Source organism: Hemiscyllium ocellatum, chromosome 24 (genome assembly GCF_020745735.1).
Source record: "Hemiscyllium ocellatum isolate sHemOce1 chromosome 24, sHemOce1.pat.X.cur, whole genome shotgun sequence".
NCBI lineage: Eukaryota > Metazoa > Chordata > Chondrichthyes > Orectolobiformes > Hemiscylliidae > Hemiscyllium > Hemiscyllium ocellatum.
The window spans coordinates 42,963,551-42,984,006 of record NC_083424.1 but is presented as its reverse complement, the minus strand read 5'-3'; the positions used below and the strand labels follow the sequence as shown (position 1 = coordinate 42,984,006).

At 43.9% G+C, this 20,456-nt stretch overlaps 1 protein-coding gene across 4 annotated transcripts in view; it reads left to right on the top strand.

Annotated features, from left to right (window-relative positions):
- Positions 1–17,991, top strand: part of susd2 (sushi domain containing 2) — a 233,071-nt gene extending 215,080 nt beyond the window's left edge. For all 4 annotated transcript variants that reach the window (XM_060843721.1, XM_060843718.1, XM_060843720.1 and 1 more), the window contains one exon: positions 14,724–17,991. In XM_060843721.1, coding sequence (XP_060699704.1) covers positions 14,724–14,796 — 73 coding nt within the window. In that variant the 3' untranslated portion in view covers positions 14,797–17,991. The remainder of the gene's footprint in view (positions 1–14,723) is intronic.
- The last annotated feature ends 2,465 nt before the right edge of the window (positions 17,992–20,456 follow it).

The window sequence follows — 20,456 nt, the reverse complement described above, 5'->3', positions numbered from 1 at the left end:
CCCTACCCATGCCCCTCAAGATTGTATAAACCTGTATAAGGTCATCCCTCAACCTCCAACGAACCAGGGAAAATAGCACTAACCTATTCGTGCTTTCCCTATAGGTGAAACCCACCGACTCTAGCAACAGCCTTGTAAATCCTTTCCGAAACCTTTCAAGTTTCATAACTTCTTTCCTATAGCAGAGAGACCCAAAATTGAATGCAGTATTCCAAAAGTGGCCTAACCAATGTCCTGTACAGCCACAGCATGAACTCTCAACTCCTCTACTCAATGCACTGACCAATAAAGGAAAGCATACCAAATACCTTCTTCACTGTCATTTCTACCTGTGATTCTCGTTTCAAGGAGCTACAAACCTGCACTCCAAGGTCTCTTTGTTCAGCAACGCTCCCCAGGACCTTACCATTAAGTGTATAAGTCCTGCTCTGATTTGCCTTTCTAAAATGCAGTACCTCACATTTATCTAAATTAAATTCCATCTGCCACTCCTTGGCCCATTGTCCAACTGATCAAGATCCCATTATTCTCTGAGGTAATTTTCTTCGCTGTCCACTACACCTCCAATTCTGGCATTGTCTGCAAACGTACGATACCTCTTATGTTCACATTCAAATCATTAATATAAATGACAAAAAGCAGTGGACCCAAGACCAATCCTTGTGGTAGACCACTGGTCACACATCTCCAGTCTGAAAGGCAACCCTCCACCACTTCTACCTTCAAGCCAGTTACTAGTCCTCCCTGTATTCCATATGATGTAACCTTGCTAACCAGTCTAGCATGAGGAACCTTGTTGAATGTCTTACCAAAGTCTATATAGATCATGTCCACTGCTCTGCCCTCATCAATCCTCTTCGTCCCTTCTTCAAAAAACTCAATCAAGTTCTTGAGACATGATTTCCCATGCATGAAGCCATGTTGACTATCCCTAATCAGTCCTTGCCTTTCCAAACACATGTAAATCCTGTCCCTCAGGAATACCTCTAACAAATTACCCATCACTGATGTCAAGCTCACCAGTCTATAATTCCCTGGCTCTTTCTTACCACCCTTCTTAAACAGTGGCATCTCATTAGCCAACTCCAGTCTTCCGGCACCTCACCTGTGACTATCGATGATCCAAGTATCTCAGCAGGGGTAAAAAGTGAGGTCTGCAGATGCTGGAGATCACAGCTGAAAATGTGTTGCTGGTTAAAGCACAGCAGGTTAGGCAGCATCCAAGGAATAGGAAATTCGACGTTTCGGGCATAAGCCCTTCATCAGGAAACAGGGGGGCCCAGCAATCACTTCCCTAGCTTCCCACAGAGTTCTAGGGTACAGCTGATCAGGTCCTGGGGATTTATGCACAGTTATGCATTTTAAGATATCCAGCACCTCCTCCTCTGTAAGATGGATATTTTTCAAACTGTTGCTGTTTATTTCCTGACATTCTCTATCTTCCATATGCTTCTCCACAGTAAATACTAATGCAAAATGCTTGTTCAGTATCTCCCCCATCTCCTGCAGTTCCACACATATACTGCCTTGCTAATCTTTGGGGGGTCCTATCTCTCCCTAGTTATCCTTTTGTCCTTAATGTATTTATAAAATCCCTTTGGATTTTTCTTACCCCTATTTAGAAAAGCTATCTCATCCTCTTTTTGCCCTCCTGACTTCCCTCTCAGGTATTCTTCTACTGTCTTTATATTCTTCAAGGGATTCACTTGACCCCTGCTAATACCCAAAATATGCCTCCTTCTTTTTCTTGACCAAAACCTCAGTTTCTCTAGTCATTCAACATTCCGTACACCCACCAGCCCGGACCCAAAACATTAACTCTGATGTCTTTCCACAGATGCTGTCAGATGTGCTGAGATTTTCCAGCGATTTCTGTTTTTATCTCATTGGTCTTCTGACCAGACATGCATCCTTTGTAAACTTGAGCTCATACCAAGATTTGCTGCTTGTGGTTTAGGGTGAACCAAGGCCAGTTCAACCATCATCCCTTTGACACCGGCCTGCATTTACATTTTTTGAGTTGTTCCTGGTGACTTGGTGAAGCAATGTCTTGTGGCCTGCTTGTTTGCATACATTTTTAATGCGGTTTTGCTGCAGTTAGTATCTCAGTGAGAAACATGAAGTAGGGAAGAGCTGTACTGTTGCCTGATGACACAGAGACACAGAAAAATGCAGAAGAGATTTAGTCAGTGTGTGTATCTGGGTGTACCAGAGAGTGGAGACATAGATTCTGTGATAAGATATTTGACAAGGATGCTGTAAACACACAATGGGGAATTTGTGCTTGCTCTGAAGTTTAGTTTAGTTTGCAGTTTGTTTTAAATGCCAAAAGGAGAAACACCCATTAAAGAAAAAACACATAATGCAGAAATTTGCCAGAAGGAATCAGGTTGCAGCTGTGCCAAAACAATCAAGAAGCTTTGGCGTGTAGGTTATAGTAAATCTTCATTTGGGTTTCGAAGTGGAAGAATAGCAATGGGATAAAAGAAAAATGGTTAGCTTGAATCCTTTTCTGTTTTTTGTAAAGAAAACATTCCAAACTTTTCATGTGTTATGATATAGTGCACATTTTCCTCATTGAGGAAAAATTTTATGCATTTTAGTAAAAGTACACTTGCAGACTCTTGTAAACGTGTTTGGTAACTGACCTCCACAGTTAACCAAAGAACAAAGTCAGGGTCTACCAAGTCAGATTTCAATCTAGGATCTGACGTATTTACTATTAACATCAGTTAGGATCAAGACATTGTTCCATTGTAAAGTGCTTCTGAAAACCTGCCTCTCTTTGACTGAGCTTTTGGTGATTTGTTCCAAAACATCTTATGTGTCTCAGTGTAAAATTTAGTTTGATAACATTTTTGCTAAGAACCTCCAGGACATTTTGCTAAGTTAAAGATGCTGCATTCATGCTGTTGCAGTTGTGTTTATTCCCTCCTGAGTTAGTGACATTGCAACAGGCAAGTAAAATTGATGATGATCCTTTTCATGTTTCTTCAAGCAGAATGGCATCTCCTGTAGGACAAGTTAAGATGGCTGACATTCCCATCATCCTTCTGTCAGATATGAAAGATTTCATTGCTAAACAATATAAATGATGGAAAAATCCATCACAAGGGACTAAATGGGTGAAACAAAGGAGTGGCTCAAGACAGTTTACAAACCTCTCGAAGGCTCAGCAAGCAAGTAAAAAAGAGCTTACATTTAGCCATAAGCATCATGGAGGCCCACTGTTTAAATTCCAGTCTGTGCTAAGGAAAGAGTTGGGGTGGATTATTAAATAGCAGCCGGACGAGGTGGGTAAGATTGAATGATGTCAGGATCCCACTGCTCCTGGGGCAGATTTGAATTTTCAAAGGGACAGCTGGAGAAGGAAATGGGAGGTTTGATCAGCTCCGGTCGATGACCGATTGACACAAACTCCTTGTGTGTTTCCGATTGGAATCTCAAGTCTTCAATTAATCGAATCCAAACAATTCGATGCATACTTGTGTACAGCTGTCAAGGTTTGCAACTTGACCATTAGATTAGATTAGATTAGATTCCCTACAGTATGGAAACAGGCCCTTCGGCTCAACAAATCCACACCGACCCTTCGAAGAGTAACCCACCCAAACCTATTCCCCTAACCTATACTCACCCCTGACTAATGCACTTAATACAATGGGCAATTAGGAATAAACTCTCTAATTAACACAAAGCTGATCTATTTTGGAGCTTCTTGCATCATTTCCAGAGCTTCCTTTGTTGCCATGGACACTGTCAGTCCCCAAGGAAGCTGGCCTTTCACTTCAGTAAGGCAGCAGCAGGCCACATCATGGCTGTCGCCTACCTCAGCTACAGCTGTCAGGTATGGCAGCTCCCGCTTCTCACTGTCTGTCCAATCGGGCTATTTGAATTTACAGGTAGTGTCACAAGAATAACACGGCTTGGGTGCAAGAATAGGACTTGGAATACATTGGGTTCTCAACACTGTGCTGAAAATCGAATTCCTGCAGGCTAGTGCTGGAGGGTTCATTTTCGCCGGGCCAGGGGAGTTGAGAAATTGTCCAATATTCTCATTCTTGAGGGCTGCTCAGGAATCCATGCTGTAAAATGCGGTGGTGTGCATGCCGAGTGAGGGCAAGCATCAGGCATTGAAATTCACATCGAAGGAATAATCACTTGATGGAGGTGGAGACGAACTGCTGACAATGACAGACTGTACCTCAGTTCATTCAGCAGTAGATCACTGTCCAAAACAAAGCAAAAAACACCACTCAGACTTCAGCACCACATGAGAAGCAAATGTTCTATTGCAAGGTGACTGCAGCCATTTTGAAATTCTATAAGCACAGATGCAAAACCGTTTGACAAAAGGATTGTACTGTGTGAATTGTATTGTAAACAGAATCCCTGACAGGAAATAGCTTTCAATTGTTGAACAAAAGCTATCTCCAGGTGTATTGAATATCCTTTAATCTAAAGTGATGAGTGAGTGCACAGTGGAAAAACCACCTAATGCAGTAAAGCAGACTCTCTCCATTGTGTACGGCCACTCCCAGGTATCTCACAATGAGAAAGAGAAAGTGACAGGTCCCAGGTGCCTGCTACCTCGACTAGGAATACTCGACTGAGGAAATATCAAGTGCAATTCTGCTTAAAACTCCTGGCAGACACCCACATATCTCCTCCCAGTCTTATACAATACAGCTGCTTCAAGAGGAAGAAAATACATTGAGGCCAATGGTGCTGTGGATTGCACCCACCTGTGCAGTGAGTTATAGGACAAAGGGTTAGGGGTGTTGATCAACACAAACTGAGGATGCAGCTCACAAGTTAACTACAGACCAGGAAGCCAGCTTAGTTTATCCTGGAATGAATGAGAGATCCAAGTGATTCAGACACTTTCTGAAGAACAGTCAACACTCTCGGTGACCATTAGCCACCCTCCTGCCACAAATAACACTGTCAAGGAACAGGTTAACTGATTGTACCACTGTTTGTGTGTAAACTGGCCAGTATTTGCGTAGTGACTTTAAGTTTAGTATTGTTCCTAATAGCTGCGGTAAATGCAGACATCTCTTTCCAATTCGCTTCCCCTCTCCACGTCCACCTCAAAAACCTGTTCATCTGTCTCCTGAGTAATGCAAAGGTCTTTGGCGTAGAAATCAGTAATCATTTTGCTAAATTTTCAGACGAAAGGCAAGGCCAAAAGGCCAATTATTTCAGAACTATGGCTGAAAGAGATCTCTGATTGTCATCAGATGTTTTATTGATGTCTGCCTGAAGCAGATAATATGTAGTGCTGTTTCCTGAGACAGACAGTTTCGTGAATTGGGCCACTGTGTATTCAGGACACACCTTTCAATAAGAAGCGCTAGCGGACTCCAGAAGCCCAGCTGCATCTATGAAAAGCTACCTCTGCAACAACAGCGTCAGCAAGTTATATTTGCGCAGTGCCATTAAATAATAATAAAACATCCTGTTTTATTTCACCGAAAGTTTGAGGCAAAATTAGACTCTGAGCCCACATAAGGAGATGTGAGACCCAGTAGTCAAAAACACAGTCGAAGAATTTGAAGGAACCTCTTTCACCTTCTCAGCAGCCGTAGCATTGTATTCCTCGCTCTGTTCTGCTACCCAACACACTTTGTATGGTATGATCTGCCTGTACTGTGCACAAAACAAAACTTTTCACTGTACCTAGGTACAAGTGACAGTAATAAATCAAATCAAAATTCAGTAAGAGAGAAAGGTGAGGATTAGAGATGGAATTCTAGACATTAGGGCCTTGGCAGGACAAAGCCTGGACACCATGCCTCATAAGGTTAAATTTGAAAAGTGTGGTGCTAAAAAAACATAGCAAGTCAGGCAATATCCGAAGCGCAGGAGCATCGATGTTTTGTCAATTCTCTTGCTCCTCAGATGCTGCCTGACCGGCTGTGCTTTTCCAGCACCATACTTTTCGACTCTGAACTGCAGCATCTTCAGTCCTCACTTTCTTCAAGGGTTAAAATCTGTGATACTTAAAGGGCCAGGGGTAGAGTAGAACAGATACCTGAGAGGGTTACAGAGATTGGGTAGAGCCAGGCCAGAGGGAAACTTTAAAAAACAACAATGACATTTTCCAAATTTGGCAGCTTATCTTGACTTTTTGGCTAATTTAGGTCAATGAGTACAGGAGTGAGAGGTGAATGAAAGTTGGTGCAAATGGAAAAGAATCAGTATGTGGATGGAACTGCAGCATGGAATGAAGGGAAGCCGACTAGAGATTTATTGAAGTACCATCAGAAGAGACCAAAAGTGAATTAAAGGGACTACTTCAGATTTTGATGCCATTGTCTCTTCACCCAGAGAGTGGTGACTGTGTGGAATGCTCTGCCCCAGAGGGCAGTGGAGGCCTAGTCTCTGGATTCATTTAAGAAAGAGTTGGATAGAGCTCTCAAGGATTGTGGAGTCAAGGGTTATGGAGATAAGGCAGGAACAGGATACTGATTGAGGATGATCAGCCACGATCATATTGAGTGGTGGTGCAGGCTCGAAGGGCAGAATGGCCTACTCCTGCACCTATTGTCTATTGTCCACTCAAAGGCTTGGTCATAACTGAGGCCAATAACAGGTTGAAAAAAAAATTGAGAGAAGCCTCAGTGGGAGAAAATTGTTGAATGTTGTGGCTAAGCATCCTGCTCTGAATCCGTACCTACATTATACACTTTGGTTAAGGATAAATTTCAGACACACTTGGACCCATGAATGTTCTGATGAGCTGTCTGGTGCTTGTTTAAGGACCTTTCTTGGGAATGGTGGCAGATCAGGCCTACTCAACCCAGTATTTTGGAATCTCAATGTGGCCTGAACAACTAAAAACAAAACACACGGTTACGTAACTGTGTTTGATATCCCACTTTACTCTGGTAAAGTGACAGCTGCTGGAGTGGCTCCTAGGAAGGTCCCTGGCCATGTTGCAGTGCCTTTCATTACCACAGATTATACCTTATGTGCACAGTAAAACTCCAAGGAGTGTTTCTGGCGTTTTGGAGGTTGTGACTCCAATCAAAAGGAAAACCAGGTGCACTGTAAAACAGACTTCCTGGTAACCATCAGTCATTTTCCACTGCACATGAAGAAGAATTTCAATTTGTTTCATCACCTTGAACAGCTGGTAATAGTTGCGTGGAAGTGTAAAAGGAAATCCAGAGTGAATAGTGACATTCTCAATAAAATAGATCTGAGGGCTTCTTTAGGAATGTTCCATGTTTAAGGAACCAGGTCGAGCCAACTTTAGAATTTATCAAGCATTCCGTCAGCTGGGATTGAATGAGTATCCTGATTCAGATACTCATGGGTTGTAGTTCTGTGCCTGAGACTGCAGTGTAATACTGAGATGTTGCTAAACTGTTGCTGAATCATTCCTGAAGTGAGGAATCCTGTGACACTATTCAAAAAAAGAGCAAGGGCCCTCTCCCTGGTGTTCTGCCCAACATTTCTTATTTAGCCAACATCTCTATAATTGATTATCTGGCAGCCATTCTTCTGTGGGAGTTTGCTGTACATAAATTACTGACTGCATTACAAAGGAGACGGCAAATCCAAGCGTTTCATTGGCTGTAAGATACTTTGGGAGAACCTGACTTTACTATATTAAAGCAGCCCCATGCTTTTCTGTATTCCTTCCAATCTGTCTTTCTCACTCTCAGAGTGATGTTTTTCTGATGCCTGACAGTATCTCCTCTCTGCTGCCTCTCGTTAGAATACCATGGCTCAGTGCCAAGTCTGAGGCAGAGAGAGGATATTATACCTCTCTTACGGCACTGATTTGTTCTGGAATTGAATTGAATTGAATTTATTGTCACGTGTACTGAGGCACGGTGATAAGCTTTGTCTTGCGAGCATTACAGGCAGGTCACAGAGTTAAATAGCATAGATAAGTAAATAATAGGTAAACAGCAGCAAAAACAAAAAAAAACACAGGTACAGGTGAATGTTAAGAGTTTGTGAGTCCATTCAGTATTCTAACAACAGTAGAGTAGTAACTGTTTTGAAATCAGCTGGTGCATGTGTTTAGGCTTCTGTACCTTCTCCCCGATGGTAGAGGTTGTAGAAAAGCATTGCCAGGGTGGGATGGAGCTTTGAGAATGCTGGTGGCCTTTCCTTGACAGTGGGTCTGGTAGATGGATTCTGTAGACGGGAGGTTGGCCTTTCTGATTGTCCGGGCCAAGTTCACCACTCTCTGTAACCGTCTCCGATCCTGAATAGCACAGATGCCATACCAGGTAGTGATACATCCAGAAGAATGCTTTCGATGGCGCACCTATAAAAGGTGGCAAGGGTATTCACCATCATGACAAATTTCTTCAGCTGCCTAAGGAAGAAGAGACGTTGTTGGGCCTTTGTAACCAGTTCACATGAAGAATCCAAGAAAGCTTGTTGTGGATGACCACTCCCAGGAGCTTGACACTCTCCACTTGTTCCACCTCTGTGCTGTTAATGTGTAGGGGGGCATGAGTAACATCCCGCCGCAAGTCAGTAATGAGTTCCTTGGTTTTGTCGGCATTGAGAGCTAGCATGTTCTCAGTGCACCATTTTTTCAAATCTTCCACTTCCTGTCTGTATTCTGTTTTGTTGCCATCTGAGATTCAACAAACTATGATGGTGTCATCAGTGAACTTGTAAATGACATTAGTCTGGTATTTGGTGATATAATCATGGATATACCGTGAGTACAGTAGGGGGCTGAGTGCATACAGATTGCCCCACTCTGCCTTTTGCTGTTTTCAGGCTTCACATGTGAGTTTAAAAACTATATGCTGTACGTGTTATTTAACCACTGGGGCATCACAGCTGAACCTGTCCCTGACCTCTTCTGATGTCCATGTGTGTACTTTCTCCTGAAGTCACAGATAGCGAGCTGGAGTGGGATCCGGGATCATATTTAGTCCTCATGCTCTCCCCCACCATCCCACCACCAGTCGCTCTCCAGGTCAAAGAGAACAAGGCTTGGGCATGATGGTGGATTGAACCTAAGACAACACAGTTTGTACAGCTCAGTGACATCCTTTAATCATGAGGCCATGAGGAAGGCTGTATGCTGTGTTAGCAGTGTTACATTAAGAGATGGCTTTAACGGAGTATAATATTCCTGTGTGTACTATAAATCAATGGGGGATAATTGGAAGAATATCGTGCACTATCATCACATTTATCATTTATAACCTCACTGTAGTTCTATGATTGTTGAAATGTTGCTAATTAATCACATGGAGATAACAGATAGTCGTTTGAAACACATCTCCTCTGCTGGGCTGTAGGGAATATTTTTAACACTCAGTTGTACTATTCATTAATTCCTGCCAGGCCAGGCCATTTTTTAATTGTGTCTTATGTCAGTGGGCGAGAGGAGGGAGTGGGTGAGAGGAGGGAGTGGGTGAGAGGAGGGTGTGGGTGGTTTGTGTATTGGACAAATGGAGCACTCTGTTTAGTTGGTTACCTCAGTGATTTGGGGACTGCTGAGTGTGGCATTGGGAGTTCTCTGTCATTCAGACACTTTAAGGCAAAAAAAAGACTGGTAAGTTAGATTGGTTCAATTTGAACATTTGCAAGAGAGAGATAATCAGTTGAAGCTTTCCAGCTTGCACTTATCACAATTAAACTAACTTTACAAAAGGGAACATCAATCTCTGCAGCATGGAGTGCTGGTTGGTTGGACTATGTTTAGCCCTGAGAGCCAGCAGTAGCTGTAAACTGTTGTATAACTGATTAACTTCTGATTGAATAGTTTCAAGTTGCTTAGTTTGAATGTAATTGGGTAATTGAGATTGACAGGTAACAGCTCCTGTTCCAGACTAACCATATTCTAACGAATCAGCCCTCTTTTCTCATGCCGTGTAAATTGGTGTTTCCATTATAAAACTGATTTCCTTGTGCTTCTGTCCTGATGAATGCAGGATGAAAACCTTCAACTTCGTGTTAGTTTTTTAGCAACGTTTAAGTTCTGTGCCACCAAGCAAGTAACAGCTGTATTCCACAGGTTACTCATCTGTGTCCTAACATGAACTACAAGGTACATCAGCAATAGAATTAAACTATCGTGCTCAACAAGCACATTGCTTTCCTTTATTAACTGGACTAACCAATCACTATGGAGATGTTGATTAGCCACAGTACAGATCCAACTGTACCAGCTTCTTCTGTCAACCATTTTAGTGGAGGTACCAACCCAACAAAAATGGAAGTTGACACAAGGATATAATTTGTTCATGGCATAGCATTTGCTCAGGATTGAAAAGCCACAAGTACATACGAAAATATCCCAAGGCTTTTGATTCGTGGAGCGACATAAAGCGGTACGTGGGCAGGTGAAATAATTTTACGGAGCACCCTTGATGAGGGCAGGTACAGAGGGTGCTGAAGTGTAGGGAGGAAATTGGAGGCTTTAGGGCTAACTGCCAACATGGAGTGATGGAAAACGGGAATGCATGAAAGGTCAAAATTGTCGGCATGTTGAAATCTCAGAGGGTTGTAGGGCTGGAGGGAGGCTACTTGGTAAGTAAATTCTTGACTAACAAGAGAGTCCAAGGTTATGAGGGTTAGGCTGGAACAGAGTGTTGAGGTCACAATTAGATCAGCCATGATTTTATTGTGTGGTGGAGCAGCTGGAGGGATTAAATGACCTACACCTGCTCCCATATACAGGAGGGAGGGGACGATGTTGAAAACAAGGATGCAAGTGTAATTTGATTATTGTGGTTCTGTTGAACCACAACAACGGACACCCGAGCTACAAATCTTCAACCAGACTATAATTTGATTAGATTAGATTCTCTACTGTATGGAATAATTGCCTCCCTCTTCCACTAAGGATAGTTTATTTTAGTAGACTCATATAGTGTGTACATTCTTCCTGCTCAGTGGCAGTTGGAGCAGAGGGAGATACCTAGTACCACCCTGTTCCAATGGATATTATGGAGTGTTAGACATCTAAATTCTGAGTGTAGAGAACCTGAGATTTGATGTGCCCTCTTCAGTTTCCAAATAGTGTGTTGTGCTTCTAAGCTTCTTTGTCCACAGTCGTCAACCAATTGATAAAGTATTGGCTGTCTACTATGGTCTGTCATACTGTTACAATTGGTCAGCATTCTGATCAGCTTCTAACGGCCTCACTCACAGGTGGATGCCGTGTCCTGGTTTTGGACAGAATTCAGGTATCGGTAAAGAAAACTTTCTTTATGAGGGTGCAGTTACCTTTATGCGAGGACAGGCCATTGAAGACCTTATTGAAAATTAAAAGGAGGAAGTTTTACCTTGTCCATTTCTAAAATAGCAGAGTTAAATTAGCTGCTGTCTGATCTTTAATAATTCAGTGTAAAAATATCTTGAGGTTTCTTTAGTTTGAGTCTCCAGCTGCAAGGTGAATGGATTTAGCTGCGTTGACCATTTTAAGAGCATAATTGTGTGAACGTACAGCCAAATTAAACGGAAAATATTGCAGGCGCTCAGGAGTTCAAACAATACTCAAAAATAGTGCAACTATTTACAAGGTCAGGCAGCATCTGTGGTCAAAGGAACAAAGTCAATGTTTCAGGGAAATGGTCATTCATTAGAACTGAAAAACATGAGGGATTTAACTGGTCCCAAGCAGGTCCAGGGAAAGGGAGAAAGGGTTCAAGAGACAAATATGGTTGACAGCAGGAAAGATTGAATAACAAATGGGATGAAGTTATGGGATAAGTACATTAAAAGGAAGCAATAAATGGGCCAGACTGGAGGAGGCACGCAAGAAATAACAGAATCATTACACACAGCAGTTATCTGAATGAGAGCAATGGTTATCAGTTGAAACTTTATACACCTTGATCTGATCCCCCTTTTAGCCTTCTCTGCTCTAAGGACTTAAAAACCCAGCCTATCCAGTCTCTCTTCATAGTTGAATCACGCCAGTCCAGGTAACATCCTGGTGAATCTCCTCTGCACCCTCTCCAGTACAGTCACATCCTTCCTATAGGATTGTGAGCGGAACTCTACACAGTATTCCAGCTGTGGCCTAACTAATGTAGCTCCATCGTAACCTCTTTGCTGTTGCATTCAATTCTTTAACCAATAGCGACCAATATGCCTTCTTATTCACCATATCTACTTGAGCTGCCAACTTCTAACATCTATTGACATACACACACCAATGTCTCTTTAGTACTTCCTGTGGCCAATACCCAGAATTAAGCTATTCAGTATTCAATCATGGCTGATGTGTTTCTCAACCTATTCTCCTGCCTTCTCCCTATTACCTTTGATCCCCTCACTAATCAAGAACCTATCTCTGTCTTAAATCCACTCAATGGCTCGACCTCCACTGCCTTCTGCAGCAATGAGTTCCACAGAGACATCAAAAACTGTCTGAAGAAATTCTTCCTCATCTCCGTTCTAAAGGATCATCCCTTCACTCTGAGGCTGTGCCTCGGGTCCTAGTCTCTCCTACTAGTGGAAACATCTTCTCCACGTCTACTTAGTATTCTGTAAGTTTCAGTCAGATCCACCCGCATCCTCGTAAACTCCATTGAGTAAAGACCAGAGTCCTCAACCATTCCTCAAATGACAAGCCCTTCACTCCTAGAACCATTCTTGTAATCCTCTTCTGGACTCCTCGCCCGGCACATGCGCGTGCACACACACACACACACACACACACACACACACACAAACAAATGTCCAAGGCCAGTGTATTCCACCTTAGATACGCGGCCCAAAATTGCTTACAGTATTCCAAGTGTGGTCTGACCAAAGGCAGTATTGGTTGATGAGTCATGTTGTAGGTTTTCAGGTTTAACATTCTGGATTTTACATGGAGATGGTGGCTGAGAAGACTGACCAAGAGGTGGTGGGGGCGGAGCACACTTGCCTCTGCTGGTTATGGAAACTACAACTGGATTTTAGGTTGATCCAGCCAGTGAAATATCTTCAGTGCCAGCCTTATCCTTGATGAAGTCAGCTGTCCAGTCAGAGGGGATGCAGCTGCACTGTCCCAACAGCGCCACCAGGAGTGGTGGCTAGTGCTGGGATTGCTGCCGCCCAGGGCCAGCCATGGTGGAGAGGGTTAAGGGTACAAGTAAGTGGGTTTGGGGATCACTGGTGTCAATCAGGCAAGCCTCTGTAAGGGAGGCATTGGGAAAGTTAGTCGCAAGGATTGGGTAGTCTCCCAATGAAGGTGTCTCTTTCTCTTGGCGTTGGCCTCTGTGGGCCACAGGGTGCTCCATCACTGGAGATGCCTTGAATGCGTCCACAGGGAGGCTGTGAGGCTTTACAGGGGGTGAGCTGTCCACGGATCACATATAAAATTCCAGGAAGGGACCCCATTAAGTGCATTTTAATTAGCTACAGCTGAACCTCAGGCGATCCTGCAGATGCTGGAGATTCAGAGTCAATAAAGTGTGGCGCTGGAAAAAGCACAGCCGTTCAGGCAGCATCCGAGGAGCAGGACAGTGGATATTTCCAGCAGGACCCTCCACCAGGACCTGAAAAGCTATAACATGGGGTGGCTCAGTGGTTAGCACTGCTACCTCACAGCACCAGGGACCCAGCTTCAATTCCAGCCTTCTCCCTCTGTCTGTGCGGGTTTCCTCCGGATGCTCTGCTTTCCTCCCATAGTAGGAGAAAGTGAGGACTGTAGATGCTGGAGATCAGAGCTGAAAATGTGTTGCTGGAAAAGTGCAGCAGGTCAGGCAGCATCCAAGGAGCAGGATTCCTGAAGAAGGGCTCATGCCCAAAACGTCGACTCTCCCGCTCCTTGGATGCTGCCTTACCTGCTGCGCTTTTCCAGCAACACGTTTTCAGCTCTTTCCTCCCATAGTCCAAAGATGTGCAGTCCAGGTGAATTGGCCGTGCTAAATTGCCCGTAGTGTTCAGGAATGTGTATGTTAGGTCCATTAGCTGGGGGTAAATATAGGGTAGAGGGAATGGGTCTGGGTGGGATACCCTTCAGAGGGTCGGTGTGGACTTGTTGGGCCAAAGGGCCTGTTTCCACACTGTAGGGATTCTATTCTATGTCTCATTAGTTCTGGTGAAGGGTCCTGCTCAAAACATCAACTCTTTCCTCCTCAGGTGCTGCTTGAGCTGCTGTGCTTTTTCCAGCACCACACTTTATCGACACCCTGATACTCCCTCAACCCACCCCCTCCACCCACCCACCATGACAACGGAGCCTAAATTGACTTAAGGATGGGAAAACTGTCCACCACTGCCAAATGTATGACTGATAGGGATGGACAATAGGTAGGGCCACCACCCCTAGGAGATATTGCAATTGAGACTGTGGTCAGTACTGAATTCAACGACTTCAGGTCATAAGTGCCTCGCCTATTATAACAGACATTATTGTTGGTGACTTTATTTTCTCTTCAGCTGCTCTAGCTTCATTTCTTTACTTGTCCCATCATCATGCCCTTTTGCATATTGTCCTTTAGCTGCTCCTGCCTTCAAAACTAGCTCCGCTGTCCTCTTTGATCATTCCTCCTCTCCGTGCCTCCATACTTGCCAAGAGCCTGTCACAGTCCTAACCATTCCCAGTCGTGACAAAAGGTGATTGAACCAAAATGTTAACTCTGTTTCTCTCCGTAGATGCTGACGGCACACCAGCCTGTTCCGCTGAAACCTCAAATCTACAATTACTTTCAGACGGTCTCGCTGGTCCTGTGTCTTTTGAACAAGCACGGAAAAACAATATTCATCATTTCTCTTTCTTATCCCTTTTGCAGGAGAAAAGCCAAAATGGCTGCCTCTTCTCACGAGTATCAAAACACCAACATGGAGAAAACTGAGAACATGTGACCCTAGGGAATGAACCCCAGCCCCCATCCCCACCCTTGGCATGGACAGCCCCCTCCCTCACCACCCTCTGATTTGCAGTCAGCCCAGCAAACACTGTCTGGGAGATGGATCTCTCTCTCTCTCGCTTTTTAATTTCAGAGGCCTTCGGAAAAAGGGATTACGCACTTTTCAGAACGCGGTGGATAATCTTTCAGACAGCTGTGGGCCAACTGTTGACAAATTAATTGTGGCTGCATGCTGGCTACAGGAATTTAAATGATCATTTTTTAAAAACATCTAATGCCTGCATATGCTGGGGCCGGCCAAATCGTTCATTCAGTTCAGCCTGTAACAATATCAATACCAGCCACAGGACTGATTGCTCGGTGCAAGGCTGGTCTGGTTGACAAGATTGGGAGTATCGATGAGTTTAGATTTGTCAGCGTACTGATTACTATCCTCAGTCTGCTGTGAACTCTGACCTTTCTGTTCCTTCCTCCACTCTCTATGGTTCAACACCCATCCTCAGCACTGGCTTTACTTTGAGGACTGCAGAGAGGTGGGGGGAGCTGAGGGCAGTCCAGTACTTTTGCAGTTGCACAGAGAGTTCCTGAAGTGGTCAGTAGAACCACATAAAAGTTGTAGCATGGAAAGAGGCCATTTGGCCCATATGCCTGCACCATTTGAATAAACCAGTCCTCCTCCCCCATTCTAATCCACTTTTCACTAATCCACTGTACAGCGCTTCAGGTACAGATCCACAGTCCTTTTAAATGGGGTGGGAATTTCAGCCACAAATACCAAACTGGTCAATGATTTCCAGGTCCCGACCACTCTCTGGGTGAAAACGATTTCCCCCTCTCATCTTCGAACAATTACCCCATAGCTTTCACTGTTCTAAGGAAAACAATCCTAGCCTCTGCAGTCTTTGCTTATAGCTTCCAGTCGCAAGTTCTGGCAACAATTTCTTCTGTACTCTTTCTATAGCAATTTTTAAAAAATGGGATGAGGGTGTTGCTGGCTAGGCAGCCTTTATTGCCCAGCCCTAATTTTCCAGGTTAGAGTTAACCACATTGCTGTGAGTCTGGAGTCACATGTAGGCCTGACCAGCTAAGGGTGGCAATTTCCCTTCCCTAAAGGGCATTAGTGAACCAGATGGGTTTTTACCAAGATTCATCATCAGGCTCTTAATTACAGATTTTGTTTTAATTAAATTTAAATCTGCCCTGGTGGGATTTGAACCTGCATTCCCAGAACATTACCTGGGTCTCAGGATTAACAGTGCAGTGATAATACCACTAGGACATCACCTCCCCTGAATTAGATCCTTCCTGTAATGTGATGACTGCAAAGTGAAATCCCATAAATCTTTCTGACCTCATTATTGGTTCAATTTCTGTATTCTTCTTCTAATTTTCTGAGAGATGCAGGAAAAAGTTCATTGGACCTCCATTGGCTTATTCTCTTTTTCAAAGGGGGCACTTTATATGAATCATGTGACTTTTCTGCACTCCATGGTGATGCTGCTTTTCATAGTTTTGCATGATAAACACTCCAAAGGCTAACCGAGCACAGTGGAATCTCCTCCACACTACCCTATCTGTACGGACTAGAATTTGCAATGCATTCAGAATCCTGCTGCCAGGACCAAGCAGGGGTCTTGCAGACCTGATTGTCAGTGGGCACCGCTGGCATGATCTTTCCAGGGGTGCCCAATGAATTGGCAACACTCACAGTCCCCTTGAGAATGGGCTCCTGCTACTGCTCATCCTGGCAGCTACGGAGCCCTCTATCAGCCCCATTGGGAAAGATGGGGACCATTAGGACGCCACAACCCAGAGCTGCCTTCAGAGAGATAGATTCAGAGATGAAAAGCCATTCAGCCCATGAATCACACTCTCGGTGGCTCTTTGGGCTGCAGATGTGGTGACCCCCCTCTGACATTTGGAGGCTTGGACACCTGTGGTTGCATAGCCTGCCATAGGAGGGCACCTCCATGGTAACTGGTAGCTGCTTTGCTAGCAGCAGAAAATGCCAGCAAATGCTCTCACCCTCAATTGCCCCTAATTCTGACCTTAACAATCTGGAACAGAGAACCCATTTTACCCCCTCACTGCCTCTCAAAGTTTGCAGGGGATGTGTTTGAGGTGTTACTACCCAATTTTGTTTCTTGCTGTTGCCTCTCTCCAACAGTGGAGCTGGGAAAATTCAGGCCCAGCTCTAGTGATAATGTGACTCTCGTCCATATAACTGTGGCTGTGGGGGCTGTTCTTGGATTAAGAGCATCAGATTTGAGTGGACACTTTTGTCACCTTATGCACACACCTCAACAGCTGTTAAAAGGCGAAGGTCAATGCCGATGCCAACAGCAAGTCTGGTGGTGGTGGATCATTCAGTTGGTGGAGACAGTGATAGGAGGCAATTGGTGTCCACTTAAGGCCTCATCCCAATGCTGCTGGTATGCCCCCAATGGAGGGTGTGTGTGGGGACTTGTGACTTGCTTGCAGCTTCTGGCTGGTAAGAAGGACATTGAAAAAGGGGGGGCATTGTTTTTAGACACACATTCAAAGGCACTCTGTGCCCGAAGAGGAAGTGGGTTTCGGGAATTGGGGAGGGAGGCCTATTGAGAGCCATCCTCTGTCCTAGATTGCTGCTGACCCTGCCCACAACACCTCTCTCTTCATCACTCTCCTGCCATTGGTGTCCAATAATGATGGTGGTCCTTGGGTGGGCACAGTACCAGCAGCAGCCACCGCATTCTGAGTGGCACTGCTGAGTTAATGGTCTTTGACTGGCCAACAGCTTTAAACTGTCAGGATGCCTGGGGTCGCTGGGAAGACCCACTGCTGCCCAGTTAAATGCCTGATTTGAACTTAATGTGACAAACAGAAGTGACAAGGGACTGATGGCTGAGAGTCACAACATCTCTGCAACACTACAAACTTCTTCCAGCTAGCAGACTGCACGCTATATTCACCTGATCAGCCTGGGCAGCATTCAGGTTCCAAGGAGTGACAGGATAATACTTTAAAACTGTGTCTCTCACTTACACCTATGTCATTGATTTTCTCAACTAAAAATGAGAGTTTTCTCAAAGAGATAACATCTAGCCAGCTATGTTCACTTTATAGCATTGTGTGATTATTGAATGTAGCAGCTTTTCAGAGTTCTTTCCTAAGTAACCTAAGCTGCCATTTTGTGCAATAAGGCTATTAGTTCAATATGTAACATTGTGCAGTCTTTTTATATGATTGAAAATATCATTTACTGCTGACTTGATTAAAAACAACACAAATTTATTTTTTATCTGACATATGTATTTGCTTCCTTTGACTTTCTGTTTGCTAGCAATGTGCAATTTATTCCACTTTAGTGTTTTCACTGTTGTTGCCGTCACGTGGAGTGCAGTCATCACTGGCTCCTGTCTCTTGATAGCAACTCCTCTTAGTAAGCCCAGGAGATTCTTTACAAAGAGGGTGTTGTCTCTCAGGGGTACAGTTTCACTAAGATCTAACTCAATCAAAGAACAATGAACATTACAATCAGCAGGTTCCTTCCAAAGCGAGTCTGGCCTCAATGGGGTTTTTAAATGGAGGAATGAAACAGTAATAATTAAATTTAACATTCATATTTGTCATACTATTTCAGTAAATACCATAATTGTTTTGACTGAAGAGTGAGTGGAGTTGGTATATGCACGTTACTAAATCTAATGTGCACGCAACCAAACTGAGGCAGTGGCTAAACTGCAGCAGCTTTGCGTTACGTTAGCTCCTTCACTCAATCATTTTCTGAACCATTTCCAGCCCACTCTGCTCAATTAATCAATTGAATCAAAATCTGGGGAGGTTGTTGAGACATAGTGTCGTGATTGTAATGAGGTCAGCCAGATGGACCTCATAGACTATGAGTTCCCTGATTGGGGCTGTTAACCTGGTCCAATCAGATATAAACAGGAGTGCCGAACAGGAGTGTCAGACATCTTGTTCACTCTGGGAGCTGGCTCTATGGGAACTGGATCAGTGTCAAGGACTCTCCATGTGTAATAAAAAAAGAGGAAAAAAAACAGGAATGACAAATATTTTGTTCACTCTGAGAGCTGGCTCTGAGGGAGATGGATCATTGTTAAGCACAATGCACATGAAAATAAAGGGTGACTTGGTGATGGGTTACCTGTTTCTGTAGAGTTATTTCACATAGAGTCATACAGCACAAAAACAGGCCCTTCGGCCCAACTCGTCCATGCTGACTAGGTTTCCTAAATTGAGCTAGCCCCATTTGCCTGCATTTGGCCCCTATCCCTCTAAACCTTTGCTAATGATGACTTTTGACTTGTCTTGCACCAGTGCCCCAGACCAAATTTACCCAACCACATCATCCCCCTTCAACACAAACTACACATGCCAACACTTGGGGTTATTTTGGAAAAGGAAGTGAGCAGAAAAAAAATCTTTGTGGGCCACTTATAACTTTATTATTAAATAAAAATGAGTTATATCTGTTTTTGTTGTGCTTGGTAAACAGAAAATATCTCCCTACCCACTCCAACCACCCCGGTCTTTGTGTTTCTGAGTGAGAATGGGAAACTGATTGGTGTATTGAATTGTGGGCCATGCCCACTCAAAATCAGGTGGAGATTATCCTAGCTCTAACAAAACCTCAACTACTATTGGTGAGAAGAGAGTTTCAGTCCATTAATCTGGGTTACATTTTAAACCAGAGGAAAAACTATGTTGCATTCTTCCAAAGTGATTCATTTCTATGGAACTGGTTTCTAAAAAGAGTCATGAATCTTAAATCTCTATGGGTCTAACCTCTCAAGAGTGAGCTGAGGGGTCGAGGAGTGGCAGATGCAGTTTAATTTAAGTAAATGTGAGGTGCTGCATTTTGGAAAGGCAAACCAGGAGGGTACTAATGTATTTAATGGTGAGGTTCTGGGGAGTGTTGCCAAACAAAGAGAACCTTGGAGTGCAGGTTCAAGTTCCTTGAAAATGGAGTTGCAGGTAGATAGGATAGTGAAGGCCTTTGGTATGCTTTCCTTTATTGGTCAGTGCATTGAATATAGGAGTTGGGAGGTATTTTGCAGCTATGTAGGACATTGGTTCGGCTACTTTTGGAGTACTGCTTTCAATTCTGGTCTCCCTGCTATAGGAAACATGTTGTTAAGTATGAAAGGATGCCAAAATGATTTATAAGGATGTTGCCAGGGTTGGAGGGTCTGAGCTACAGGGAGAGGCTGAATAGGCTGGGGCTGTTTTCCCTGGAGTGTCAGAAGCTGAGGGTTCACCTTGTAAAAGTTTATAAAATCATGAGTGGAATGGAAATGGTGAGTAGACAAGATCTTTTTCCCAGTGTAGGGGGCTCCAAAACTAGAGGGTATAGGTTTAAAGTGAGAGGGAAAAGGGACTTAAGGGGCAACGTTTTTATACAGAGGGCAGTGCGTGTATGGAATGGTCTGTCAGAGGAAGTGGAGGAGACTGGTGTAATTGCAACTTTCAAAAGGCATCTGGATGGGTACATGAATAGGAGGGGATCAGAGGGATATGGGCCAAGGGCTGACAAATGGGATTAGTTTTATTTAGGATATCTAGTTGGCATAGATGAATTGGACCAAAGGGTCTTCTTCAGTGCTGTACAACTTTATGGTGATGATGAGACAACTACAATTCCAATGTCTCTCC